General features: G+C 46.5%; 3 protein-coding genes across 3 annotated transcripts; 1 reads left to right on the top strand and 2 right to left on the bottom strand.

Moving 5' to 3' along the window:
• Positions 1–1,101: 1,101 nt before the first annotated feature.
• On the top strand, positions 1,102–2,205 carry N7447_007583 (uncharacterized protein; the record flags this gene model as incomplete). Its single annotated transcript, XM_057231845.1, has 2 exons — positions 1,102–1,340; positions 1,395–2,205. The coding sequence occupies 2 exons, from the start codon at positions 1,102–1,104 to the stop codon at positions 2,203–2,205; spliced, it is 1,050 nt and encodes a 349-aa protein (XP_057083610.1).
• Positions 2,206–6,207: 4,002 nt separating this feature from the next.
• Positions 6,208–6,846, bottom strand: N7447_007582 (uncharacterized protein; the record flags this gene model as incomplete). The annotated part of the gene is made up of 1 exon (XM_057231844.1): positions 6,208–6,846. The coding sequence occupies one exon, from the start codon at positions 6,844–6,846 to the stop codon at positions 6,208–6,210; it is 639 nt and encodes a 212-aa protein (XP_057083609.1).
• Positions 6,847–7,851: 1,005 nt separating this feature from the next.
• N7447_007581 (putative ABC multidrug transporter) lies at positions 7,852–12,801 on the bottom strand (the record flags this gene model as incomplete). Its single annotated transcript, XM_057231843.1, has 8 exons — positions 7,852–8,590; positions 8,654–9,050; positions 9,156–9,205; positions 9,277–9,440; positions 9,543–9,853; positions 9,969–11,704; positions 11,764–12,545; positions 12,607–12,801. 8 exons carry the CDS (start codon positions 12,799–12,801, stop codon positions 7,852–7,854), a joined length of 4,374 nt encoding a protein of 1,457 aa, XP_057083608.1.
• Between the last annotated feature and the right edge of the window lie 123 nt (positions 12,802–12,924).

The following is a 12,924-nucleotide window of genomic DNA, read 5'->3' as shown; positions in this document are numbered from 1 at the left end:
TTCTAGGTAACTCCATCTTCAGGGAAATACCTCAGAAGTGTTAGCTTTTTGAAGGCTGTTCAGCTTCAAGAGGAAAATAGGTCTGACGGTTCAAGCGGCCTGTACGGTCTGTGCTCCACTTTCGGGGCGTGTAAATAGGCTAAGTATAAGAGCCTCATTGAATCAACGGCACTTGACACGCACATGTCCAACTCAGGTTCTCATCCCATCGATTCCGTACTCAGCCTTCTATAATCAGTCTTCTCACCTTTGCAGGGCTCTCAGAAGTCCCATGTCAGATTATTGGCTCCTTTTGATCCACTCATTCTAGTTCTTGGCGACTCCATAACTAACATCCAATTCTAGTCGATTGGTCAAATCAGAGGCAAGGCTGAATTTTATATTTCCTCATGCTAAAGGCTCTAGATATACAGGTATAGTAAGCTTCATTTATAACAAATTGGGATACCGGCAAGTATTCGTTAAATCGAGTTTCTTAAAAACCAGGACCCCACACATTATATATATCTGGTTTACTTACACCATGCTCCAAAAATGCTCCCAATATCCCTCTATTTCTGCCCTTTATATAAATAAGGGTGCAATCTAAAGCCTAACTAGTTTTATTATATAAAATCCACGTGTCTCATACAACGATGGCTTTCTCACGCCCGATATGTGAGTTGCATGGAAAGAAGTCGAACAAACGGAGGGTATAATCAGAGTTGTGCAGTCTAGCAGTGATTCCTCAAGTCATAGTGAAGCCAACGTGTAGTATATTTCCTCCTCCGAGTACTTTCCAACCCTAGCTGCCGCTTTTATGAAGGCGCACAGAGTCAGGCTCAGTATCACGTGATGTCTCCTTGAGGTCCAAAAAATGCCCATTGATCGCTGATTACTCAGAGACTGATCAGATCTATTAAAATTGCTGACTTAAATTGGATATATCTCCCTGCTCTAAGTCTCTAACATACCTTTTATTGAACATCAACTTGCAGATCATCACCCCCTTGCATGTCTGAGGGTTACCAGCCCGGCACAGGGGCAGTATGATTCTCAAGACGATCATTCTTCAGCTGACGCGACTAATTATGGCCTTCTTCGACACCATTTCACTTCGCCATGTTGCAAGCATATTCCCAGCCAAAAGAAGTCATTGACACAATGCCCGACTCTCCAGACACAGAAGAGGGCAATCCTTTGTTGGTTGAATCAGAATGTGAATCATCTCGCAGTAGTCTCGAGTACTCACGAGACACGGTGGACTTCGACCGAAATGGGGACCCAGAAAATCCACTCGAGTGGCCCGACTTCTACAAATGGGGGATCGTGGCCTTGTTGTCCTTTATGGGCTTGACAGTGTACGTATCGATCCTAGCCCTGGGTAATACCAGCTTGTAGCTGATGATATACAGCACATTCACCTGCATCTCGGTAACCCCCGTAGCAGGTCACATCATTGATGATCTCAATGGCAGTGAAGGGGCTAAATCTGCCACTGTTATGCTTGTCACGATATGGGAGCTAGGCGAGGCAGTAGGGCCCTTTTTCATCGCCCCGCTATCTGAGATATTTGGACGCTATCGTCTTTACTTGACTATGAACATGATGTTCATCGTGGCTACCTTGTTTGCGGCTTTATCGCCCAGCACAGAGCTGCTTATCGTTTCACGCGCCCTGATGGGTATTTCAGTAGCGTCCAATGTGCTGAGCCCTGCCATTATCGGTGACATGTTCATTCCAGAACAAAGGGGCACTGCCCTTACTCTGATAATGTTCACTCCCCTTATCGGTGGGACCTTGGGTCCGGTTATTAGCGGTGCTATTCTGCAGACTCTAGGCTGGCGCGCTATCATTTGGATTAGCGTTGTGATGGCGAGCATTTGTCAGATCTTGTTCTTGACCTTCTTCCAAGAAACATATAAGGTCCAAATCCTGCGCCGGAGGGCGGCTTTGTTGACCCTTGAAATTGGGGGGTTCGAGAAGAACAAGCGTCCTACGATAGACTTGGCGGGCTTGCGAGACTCGATCATGCGCCCAGTGGTAGTTCTCCTCAATTCCGGCGTTTTGGTTGCTCTCATATTGTTTGGATCTTACACTTTCTCTCATTTCTACATTGTAGCCACAACACTTCCAGAGATTCTGGAAGATATTTATGGACTATCGCCGACTGCAACAGGGCTTGTTTTCATTGCAAACGGTGAGATTGCTACAGCTGCCCCGTGATATCCTTCGAATGTATGGACTAATGATATATCTTCCAGCCGTTGGCACCATCATCAGTTTTATAATCTCCAAATTCTTGTTGGATAAAATATACGTCAAGCTTCGCGCGCGAAATCACGGAGATGGCTTGCCCGAATATCGCCTACCACTCAGTATAATTGGAGCCTTGGCCCTCCCCCTGCCGTGATTCTGTATGGATGGTGCGCCGAATACAGGCTACCCTTGTGTGTGCTCATCGTTTCGATGATATGGCTTCGTACTTCTATGATGCTGTCCTTGTCTCCTTTGACGGCGTACATTGTGGATGCTTGTGGGATTTATTCGGCATCTGCAATGGCTGGTCTGATATCCACAAGATGTTTAGCTGGGGCTTTATTGCCGCTCTCAGTATCGCATATAACTGAGAGATTCGGGTATGGCGGAGGCTTTTCTATGCTTGGGGGGCTCTGCCTGGTCTTTGCTCTCATTCCTATATTGGTTTTCCACTATGGTGCACAGTGGCGACATCATTCTCGATATACTGCAAGTAATTCGTGATCATTCCATCATCACTACGCTATGATAAAGCGCAGCAGAATTTGAGCGATGCCGCTTTTTTGCAACGCGCCTTTTGGTATTGAACACATCTTGATCGACTCGAAATGCAAGAATAATTTATGTCCCAGGAAGTGCCCACCGCATTAAGTACTAAAAGGACTATTAAAACGACCACTAAAACAACTACAGGAAATTCTGCAGTGGCGCACTATCAGTAATATACTGCCATATTACGAGGCTTGTTATTGCTTAAACATCCAGTGTAGCAGAGTCCACGGGTGTAGTAGTCAAGATGATGTACCCAGGCGTTTGCCCTCGATTCCGATCCAGTTTTCACCCAACCTTTTCGGCTTTCACTCCTTTTCTGTAACCTCAACCCAGTATTTTCACTTACTACTTCTCATTTCCTTTCTTTTAAATTTGTTTTTATCAACTGTCCATTATGACCACGCCTATGTCCCTCCCAACTTTCCAATTCATATTCTCCTGCCCCATTCTTGGGGCTACATAGACGTGCATTAACTCAATGACCACTATGATCTCTAGGCGATAATCATTGAAAAGACCGCGGGGGTTTAACTTTAACTATACCGAAGTAACAAAATGATATCAACCTTGTAGTGTCTTACATGTGACATGGGCCCTCTTTGACCAAGCAATAACATGTAATTCTATTCATAATGCACACTCTTCATCACCCTTACATCAAATGGCGGTTTGGCCGAGTGGTCTAAGGCGATTGACTAGAAATCAATTCTCTTCGGAGGCGCATGTTCGAATCATGCAGCCGTCGTTCAAATATCTTTTTTTGCCGGGAGCGCACTTTTTGCACTCGTTAGTACAACATATATTAATGCATCGAGTGTACTCGTGAATTTATCCAACAATAGTACTGAGCATTGTTACTAGTTTACCTTTTAAGAATTGCCTGTGCTAGATGAAGAAAATTCCTACTTTCCTCACGATAGCGGATAGCCCTCGAAGAGTGCGCTTAGCCCCCTACGGCTTTTAATCTCTCTCTAAACGTCGACCTACTTTGGTATATATATAATCTCGCCATCACTACCCCGTAGAGAGTTTATATTATCTATATGGGCGCATGTCTAGTAAAAGCCGTATTAGCCGTCAGCCAGAGTGGGGTCATTCCATTTACTTATTCCACCTGTTGCATTAATTAAGTCATATCTGCTTATTACCGCGGTAGTTCATCGAGTGCCTTGTAAGCCTAGTTACTGTTAGAACCATTTGGCTATATCATATCGGGTTGGTGCCTGGAGGGCCCTCCAGGGGAAGCCGGAAAGTGGGTTGAAGATTGTAGGAATTGCCCAGGTAAGCCGAGATGCGAACTTCATATTCGGTTGGGATAGTACGGAGAACTTCGTACGGAGTAGTCATTTCTCGATAAGCACCGTCATCGTGCAGTGTCAAGCCCACCTGCCTTTTACAGTTACTCAGTATCTCGTTTAAAAATTATTATTCTATGAATACATACATATTATCACTATGCATGCACTAATGTGATAGATGGTATGCAGCAACTCAATTGGTTAGATATGCATAGACGGCACGGAGATTCCCCCAAGGCTTGGTTGTGCTTAAGCATCTAGGTAGCATTTATACTACTCCACTGTAAATACACTGTCAGTTGTTACGATCTGCTATCGCATACTTCTTCTGTCACATGCTGTCACATGCTCCTCCCAGGTTATTTATTGTTTGCTTCCGTGGGATAGCTCTGCTATAAGATTCCCCGGGATTTACAACTTGCTCCTCTTCTTCCCTATCTATCTTTGATACTCTAGTTAGAATGCACTCTGGACCGTCACCTCGCAAAGTTAAGCCAATTACATACACATTTTTACTCGAACCCAAAAACGGCCTCGACTCATCTGCAACCACAACAGTTTTCCTTGCGTCTTTTCACCCAACTCACGTCTTCTTACCTACGTCAAACTTTGACATCAATATCGCAAGCAAACATACTAGGAGCGCACAAGACAATATTCAAAAGAAAATTTTCAGCGGAGATGTTCAGGAATCCCCGAGAGGTCGCACCTGACGCCGTATCTTCAGCATTCAGTCAAATACTCAAACCTCTGCTTGAGGAGGCCAGCGATGAGCTGTAAAATCCAGATGATTGAATGAGGAGAATAGAGCGTTAAGTAATTCTCGAGTGCGTGATATGTAATTTATGCAATGTATGCAGGTAAGGTCGGTAGCGTGTATAAATAATTTGGTGGTGGGCATAAAGATTGAGGCTCCATGTTCCCCCCCCCCTCTTTCCCCTTTCTACTTCTTTTGAAAATCTTCTCATCCTATTCCTTAACATAATAGACGTAGACAGAAAGAACAATGAGCACACTCAAGGATCAACAACAGCAAAAAATCAAGCGGAAGAAACAGAGCTAGCAACTGTGTAACCCTTTCAGACACGGTAGTTTAAACAGTAAGTCATATGGAACGAGGACGTGTCTTAAAAAAGCCATGCCACAAACCACCTCCATAGCATCTACATAAACCCCAATTAGTACTTCATTCTGACAAGAACGACAATGGGGTGTATCAGTTGCCGAAGATCGCTGGGCATTTGATCTTTTGCTTTAGGGCCTGTCGCATTCCTGGCCAATTTTTCAGTAAAACTGCCAATGCAGCTCTCAACTCTTTACTATGTCCGAAGTCGAGTTCTGGCATACCAGGCATAGTGTGAATGATCAAGTGTTCCGCATCACGAATATCACTCTGTGCCTTTGGGCCCTTCCGCTGATACTGTGACAAAATCTTCTTAAGTTAGTGGTTTACTTTCAACAGTCAAAAATGGACTAGACCCCATATTTATAGATATTGTTGTCCGTTTACGTCGTGTGCATCTGCTCAAAGTGTTCTAAAATATCCAGCGGTAATTGAAACAAGGGAAGAGCGCCATTGCCATAGTCACCTGGTAAGTGAAGTATTGTGGAGGGGGCGAGCGGGGCAAAACTCATTGTAGTGATTATTCAAATAATATGATAGGTCAACTTTCCATTGAGAGGGCTATGACTGAGGAAGATGACAATCACGTCCCTACGGAGGTCGCAGCAGGGGTCCATCAAAGGGTTGGGCCAGGGGGCGAAATGGTGGTCGGGAACACGACTCGGTGGGTGTTCTATGGCGGGCTGCCCAACGCTTGGAGACATGTACCTACAATATAAGACATATAACTAGTAGGTTAACTACTCTATTAAATTCTAAACCAACTCCGTTTTGTGGTGAAATTCATCTCGGTAGCTTTAAGATGAAGCAAAATCAGCGAGGCTATCGCTAAAGTACATAATCGGTTGGCGTTGTGGTGAATACTGCTCAATAACCACGGTGGATGTGATTTGGAATTTGAATCTAAAGAAGGAACAGAAAAGAGAAAGAGAGAAAAGGAGAGAGAGACGCTGGACAAAACAAAAATGAGGGTTCACATTGTCACGTGATCATGTTTCACCAAGGCACAGTTCGACCGAGGTAGTCGAGGTATTCCAGTCCAGGTCGTTCTTTCTTTGCAATAAGTACATTCACCAAGCTGGGAATGCTTTCTTCGATGGTAAGCCGAGCATCCGCACCCCCCAGCTCGGTTTTGACCCACCCTGGAGCCATCACCACCATCGGACGCGATGGGGCCTGACGAGCTGCAAAGCTGCGCATGTACATGTTCAGCGCAGCCTTAGTGCCACGATATACCTCTCGCTGACCCGTTTCATTGTTGCTGATACTTCCCTGCCCAGAGGACATCACACCAATAAGACCATTCGGAGCCACATGATGTGCCAGACTTTCAACGACACGCATGGGGCTCAGCGCATTCGTGACCATGACATGTACAAACTCCTCGGTTGATACATCGCCAATTTTTTGGGTTTGGTCACGATTCGTTGTTCCAGCATTGACAAAGAGAACGTCAAACATCTTGCCCGACAAACGCTTGTCTAGTGCCTGTATTTGATCGGGTTGGCAAATGTCCAAGGTCTCAATGTCAACTCGACCGTTGTACTTGTCTGCTAGCTCATGGAGTAATGTTCGCGACCCTCCGCGGACTGTCCCGACAACGTTCCATCCCTTTTCTAGGAATTCGGCCGCCATGGCGTGGCCAAGGCCACGTGAAGCGCCGATGAGAAGGATAGTGGGGGGTGAAGCGGACAACGTGGCGAGTGATTTCGGTGTCGATAAATTTTGAGCGGATTGGGTACCTTTTGTACCAAGCAGAGTCGGCTCGGCATTTTCTGGTTAACTCCGGGCCGAATACTGTTTGTTATCCATCAATATGATCTTGATCCCCACACAACTACTTTCGCTTCCTATATCTTGTCGATCTCCCTTTCCAGAAATCTGTGTTGCCATCCAAGCAATCCGTGCTTAGCGGTATCGCGACTTTAAGCTTATTGAATTTCCGCGTCGAGGGCCCCAGGGAATACTTAAAATAAATACCCAAGGGATCTACACGGGCCCACTGATAGGCGCACCAAGCTCACTAGTGTAGCGGAGCCCGGGCATCAAACGTCCGCCCCAATTGGCTGGACATCCTCGTTTCTTTCCGTTGGCTTTCTCCTGTTGGCTTTCTCCTGTTGGCTTTCTCCCGTCCACGGAGTAGATCATGGTCACGTTCTTTAATGGCTTAAACCAGTCTGGCCTGTGTCGACCCTGGCATCTTCTTGCTCAGCTTTGCTGTCCTGGGAAATGGCCTATCCTCCCGAGTGACCCATACACATAATGGGCATGGATAGAAGCATCGTGGTATCCGCCCAGCTCTATCACTTGAACTGACTGGGAGAATAGTTTTTAATTAGACTTCGGAAGAACCACGATATGATGCATAGGCTAATACATTTCGGTGATCTCAATCCATAGCCGACAACTATACTTGGGGGTTGTGCTATTACATGTATTCGAAATGTTTCGGATGGGGTTCACAGCATAGTGGGCCAATGGATTAGTGTGAGAGAGACCGACCGCTGTCCAGTCGGTGATCTATAGTGTGCATGAGTTAATTATTCACTTGTTGGATGATTTCAAATTTGATGGATTGATTGACTCCCTCATACGCTAGGGTTATATCCATTACTTTCGCCATAGTCTCTTCGTTTCCTTCTACTCACCCCCAGCCCTGACCAGATCCCCAAACCTCGTCCCCTCCTGTTTAGCCAGCACCGCAGGATTCCCAACCTCCACAATCTCTCCCGTATTCATAACAACAACCCTATCAAAGTCCATAATCATGTCCAACCGATGGCTGACCGCTATAATCGTGTAGTCCTTAAACTCTACCCTGATAATATCCTGCATAACACGTTCCGTCTCGCGGTCAACACTCGAACTCACCTCATCCAACAACAATATACCGCAGTCTGAGCCATTCCTTGCCCGGATAAAACGTCTCAGTAACGCACGTCCAAGCGACATGAGTTGCCGTTGTCCGGCGCTGAGCGTCCCCGCGCTCATGCCTGCCTCTAGGCCACCCCGCTCCTGGACGAACTTCCACAGATCCACGGCGATAAGCACAACTTGACATTCCTCGGGCGTTGAAACATCGGACGGATCTAAGTTCGCTCGGAAGGTGGACCCATCTGGTAGGAAAACCGCTTCCTGGGGTACTGCGATTATCCTCTCACGGAGTGCAGCCCGGTTTATGCGGTGTAGCGGCGTGTTGTCGATGATTGCGTTCCCAGCCATCTCGGGGAGGGGATCAAGGAGTTTGAGGAGTAGAGCGATAAGGCTGGACTTTCCGCTGCCGGTACGACCGCAGATGGCGACTTTCTCGCCTGTGTTGATAGTGAGGTGGATATTTCGGAGGGCTAAGTTAGACGTGCCGTCGGGTTGGTCCTCTGCACTACTCGTAGCATTAGCACGCTGTGTAATTAGTATGGCATCCATAAAGACATAGTTCTCTTACAAGTAATTTGCGGACACGCCCTTCAATTCCACAACACCATTTTGCGGCCACTGTTCAGGGGGGAAAATGTCCTCTTCATCTCTATCCTCAGGTTTGACGTTATCGTTGAACATCTTGAGACGAGCGATTGCTCCAATAGAAGTCTCTAGCCTGGTGTAGAATGTGACAATGCCTGAAATATTCTCCCCGAAACTCATGAGGGAGAACATAGAAGCACCAGCGAAAGCAGAGTCAGAGTGAAGCCGAACGGCAAGAGCCGTCATGACCACTGCTATTACCATGACTACGAGGTCGAGAACGAGGTTTAGCCACTGTTGAATCATGAGAAGGAGATATGCGGGTCGTTGACTGGTATTAATCAAGTGAGAATTCTTTTCGATATCGTCAGGAAGAAAACCTGTGTATATGTAGTGTTAGCGATGCCATGTCGTTACCCAGGATCTTACAAAGCGTCTTATTGGATTTGCTTTCAGTATGGGTTTCGATTTGGCATGTCACTCACCAAAGGCTCTCAGAGTTGTAATGCCCTTAACAGTGTCAAGAAAGTGTGTGCTAGATAGGTATAGATTAGTTTAAAGTACAACAGTTCCCCAGTATATGGCGGTAGGTAATGATAAACTTACTACAAGGGACTTTTTGCTTCAAGATCTAGCAACCTCAGTTGCCTGGAAGTCCGAAGGTAAAACCTTTGCAAGATGTATAGTAGGGCACCGATAAATGGGTAGCTTATGGCCAAGTATAGAGACGACGTAAGCATGACTGCAGCTTGTCCGAGTGTTTGAAAGACCTGTGATCTGTGTCAGACAATTGGACGGGTTTTGAGCCCTCTGTAGAGGCTAGTAGCAGCCACTGCAGAGTCTCAATTGGCATGTGTTTGGGATAAACTTACGCAGAAAAGAGTGTTCAAAGTTGCATCTGGCAGTTCCGTGTCTATAAGATTCAGATCTTGCGAGAACAGATTTGTGACGACTCCAGTATCCGTGTTGGCGAAGAAGTGTAGCGGTGCTTGAATAAGTGTTCGTAAGGCATCCTGGTGGAGACTAGCACCTGCCTTTTTCACGGAGATGACGAAGAGTGCGATGCCGAGGAGAAGCAGAGAGATCAAGCCGCAGATTTGAAGCAAAGCATATATCCCAGCGTAATAAGCGAAAGATTGCGTTGGATGTTCCGAGTAGATGTCATCGGTCCAGTATGTAAGCCCTGCGATGATTCGCATTAGATAATAACACTTCGTATTTCAGGATAAGCTGCATTTATCTTGACTGAAGCGCCAAGATGGTCATAAGTCTACTGTCTGAAGGCAGAGGCGACTCACAAATTGTTGCAAAGTTTGTGAAGAAACCCCAAAGAGCACCAAGAAGCAAACTACACACTGCCAGGAATAATCCCATACTCTTAACATAATGCTTGTAAACCGTTTTATCGCCGATTTGCCGGGATTTATCCGCATCCGGTGCAGTGGATGATGTATTGGTTATCGTTGTGTGAAGAATTTGCGGCTTGGATTCCTGCGCGCTCTTCTTTGAAGTCGTTTTCTCGGTAGGAGCATGGTTATCGGACGAGCCCTTCAAACCCAGACGTTGAACATATCCTTGATTGGCCATCAGTTTGTGAAAGCTACCTTGCTCGACAATAGTTCCGTTGCCGAGTGCTATTACATGATCTGCCGCTGGCAGGTGCCTGATGCTGTGGGTGCACAGCACGACCGTAGAGCGCCGTCGCCTGAGTATTCCATCAGGCCCGAACACTTGCTGGAAGACCTTCTCTTCAGTCTCCGCATCCAAGCCGCTGAAGATATCGTCTAGCACTAGAAGATCAGAGTGCAAATATAGAGCTCGCGCAAGAGAAACACGTTGCTTCTGGCCCCCGGATAGGACGATTCCATCCGAACCAACATTTGTTCGGTCTCCCTGTGGCAGCGTGGCAAAGTCAAAGCTCAGCGAGGTAGCCTCAATGACTTCTGCATACCTCTCGTTATTGTGTGGAGAGAATCCCACGATGTTATCTTTGATCGACCCGTTTGAGAGGAATGCTGTTTGGTCGCAGAATCCAACGTGAGGAAATCTAGTACCCAAAACCACGCTGCCTTCACTGAAAGGGATTTCTCCAAGTAGTGCCTTGCATAGCGTGGTCTTCCCAGAACCTACAGGTCCGACGACAATAGTGAGTGAGGACTTGGATACTCGAGTACTAATATTCCTCAAGACGAATTTATCTGCTTCCCAACCAAAACTCCCGCTCTTGATGACAAGAGAATGAATAGAGTCCAGTTCAGAACTAGACAAAGTTCCGGTGTCGGCTCGGGTCTTTTCAGCACTCCGCCTCATATCATCAAGAACTTGGCGAAAATCATGGCGAGTCTCGCATTCCAAGAAGGCCTGGATTCGGCCTAAACACGCTAATCCAGAGACAAGTTGGGGGATAGATTGAAAGACCTGCGACAACGGGTTTGTCAAAAGCGTAAGGAAAGCAAGACTGGTGAACATCCTCGAGGCATCCAAGGTTCTTTGAGTGAATGCAAAAGTTAACGGCGGGCCGATCAGCAACGGAATAAAACCCAAAACTGCGGCGATGATCATTATTTCGCGGAATCGGGCTCCAGCCGCTAGCTCCTGTACACGGAGAGTCTGCACAAAGCCACCCATGGCAACAGAGAGGCCAGATATCTTCAGATTTTTCATACTGGCAATGACTGTGGCCGTCAAGCCCACCCGCTTCTGGACCCCTGCCATCCAGGACCTCTGCGAGTCCCCGGTGAAATTTATCAAGATCCCCAAGCCAATAAAACAGATTATAACAAGACCCATTGGTGCGACGAACACTATACCCAGTCTGCCGTACAACATCCACCCGGCAAGAGCTGCTTGAATTATGCTCGCCCAAATCTCATGCAGATTTTTGAAACCTGTGTTGATTCTCTCCATGTCTGTGCTCATTAAAGTGAGCGCCGCGCTGTCATCGCCAGTTCCGATACGAGCTTTTGTGGCTTTGATGAAAATTTCCGTGACTAATATTGACCTAGCCATAGTGCGCATTCGGTGGTGGAAGTACCTGTGCTCATGTATCAGCAGCGGACCTTGTTAATAATTATTTCATAGATGTTACCATACCAGTAAAAGGCCATTGATATAGCAAGTCCCGAGTAGATAAATATGCTAGCACCGATGAAGCCGTATCCGACGTTCTCGTCAAGTTCAGGCTGTGATAGAAAATCCAACAGCTTTTCAAGGAAAAGCGGTTGACAAAATGTGAAACAAAGAAGTGCTAAACGTGGAGGTATAGGAAGTAGAAGAGGAACTTTCAGCGTACGCATGAGCACCTTCACCAGACCAAATTTGTCACCCTTTAAATGAGAGTAATCCACTTTCTTCAAGAACTCGCCGTGGACTGATATGGCGTTAAAGGAGCTATCAAGAGGGTAAAGGTCCCCAATCGTCAAGACTTTGTTGTAGCCAACTAGGAACATCTTGTTCAGCCAGAAGAAGACTCCCAAGGAGAAGATGCCACTGGTCTCCTCTGGACTATGCTCCTTCTCGTCCCAGTCCACCCATGTGGACTTTTGCTGGGCTTCTAATAGCAATATTCCGGCCTTCAGAGCTATAGCAGCAACGAAGATGCTGCTATAAGTGAGTTCAGGTTTGTTATCTGATAACAGAAATAGCGTTCTTGCCTGAGCTGTGTCAAGGAAAAGTGTCAGGAACAAGTAGCTGCTCAGTAATACAGACGGCTTTGGGCTTTTGCTATGATCGATAACACTCAGCGTGATCATGAGTAGGGCTGAGACAAGGTTGAGGACCGAGGAAGCTATGAACATGTTGGTCACATGGAAGGACCCAGCCGCAACTAAGATAAGTAGTGAAAGTTCAAGTCCGACATAGGCTGTGATAGCACCCTGCGACAGGTTAATCAGCACGTTGAGACGCTGCATCCGTCCACTGAGAAAAGTAGCATACCAATTTGATAAATTGGAAAACCGGCGCATTCACCACGGTGGGCTTCCGTGCCTTGGAAAAAGTCCGCCATAATGATGTTACGATGAACAAAGCAGACGGAATGACGGAGAAGAACAACTGCTCGAATTGGATGTTAAAGTCAAAATCCTCTCCGTTCAACCGAAGCAAGTTCTCTTCTCCAGTTGTGAACGGCATCGTAGACACCTAAATAGGCAACGCAAGCTTAGTATATTGCCGCAGCGTCCTGCAGCTTTGAGAGCCAATTTGGAGTCTGGAGGATTCCCTTGCTCGAAGCTGACAGCGAACGTTGACCTAGTG

This window comes from Penicillium robsamsonii, assembly GCF_028829455.1.
Source record: "Penicillium robsamsonii strain IBT 29466 chromosome Unknown utg000004l_segment0_segment0, whole genome shotgun sequence".
Lineage (NCBI taxonomy): Eukaryota > Fungi > Ascomycota > Eurotiomycetes > Eurotiales > Aspergillaceae > Penicillium > Penicillium robsamsonii.
Note: the sequence above shows the minus strand (reverse complement) of the source record. Positions and strands in the feature narration are given on the sequence as shown.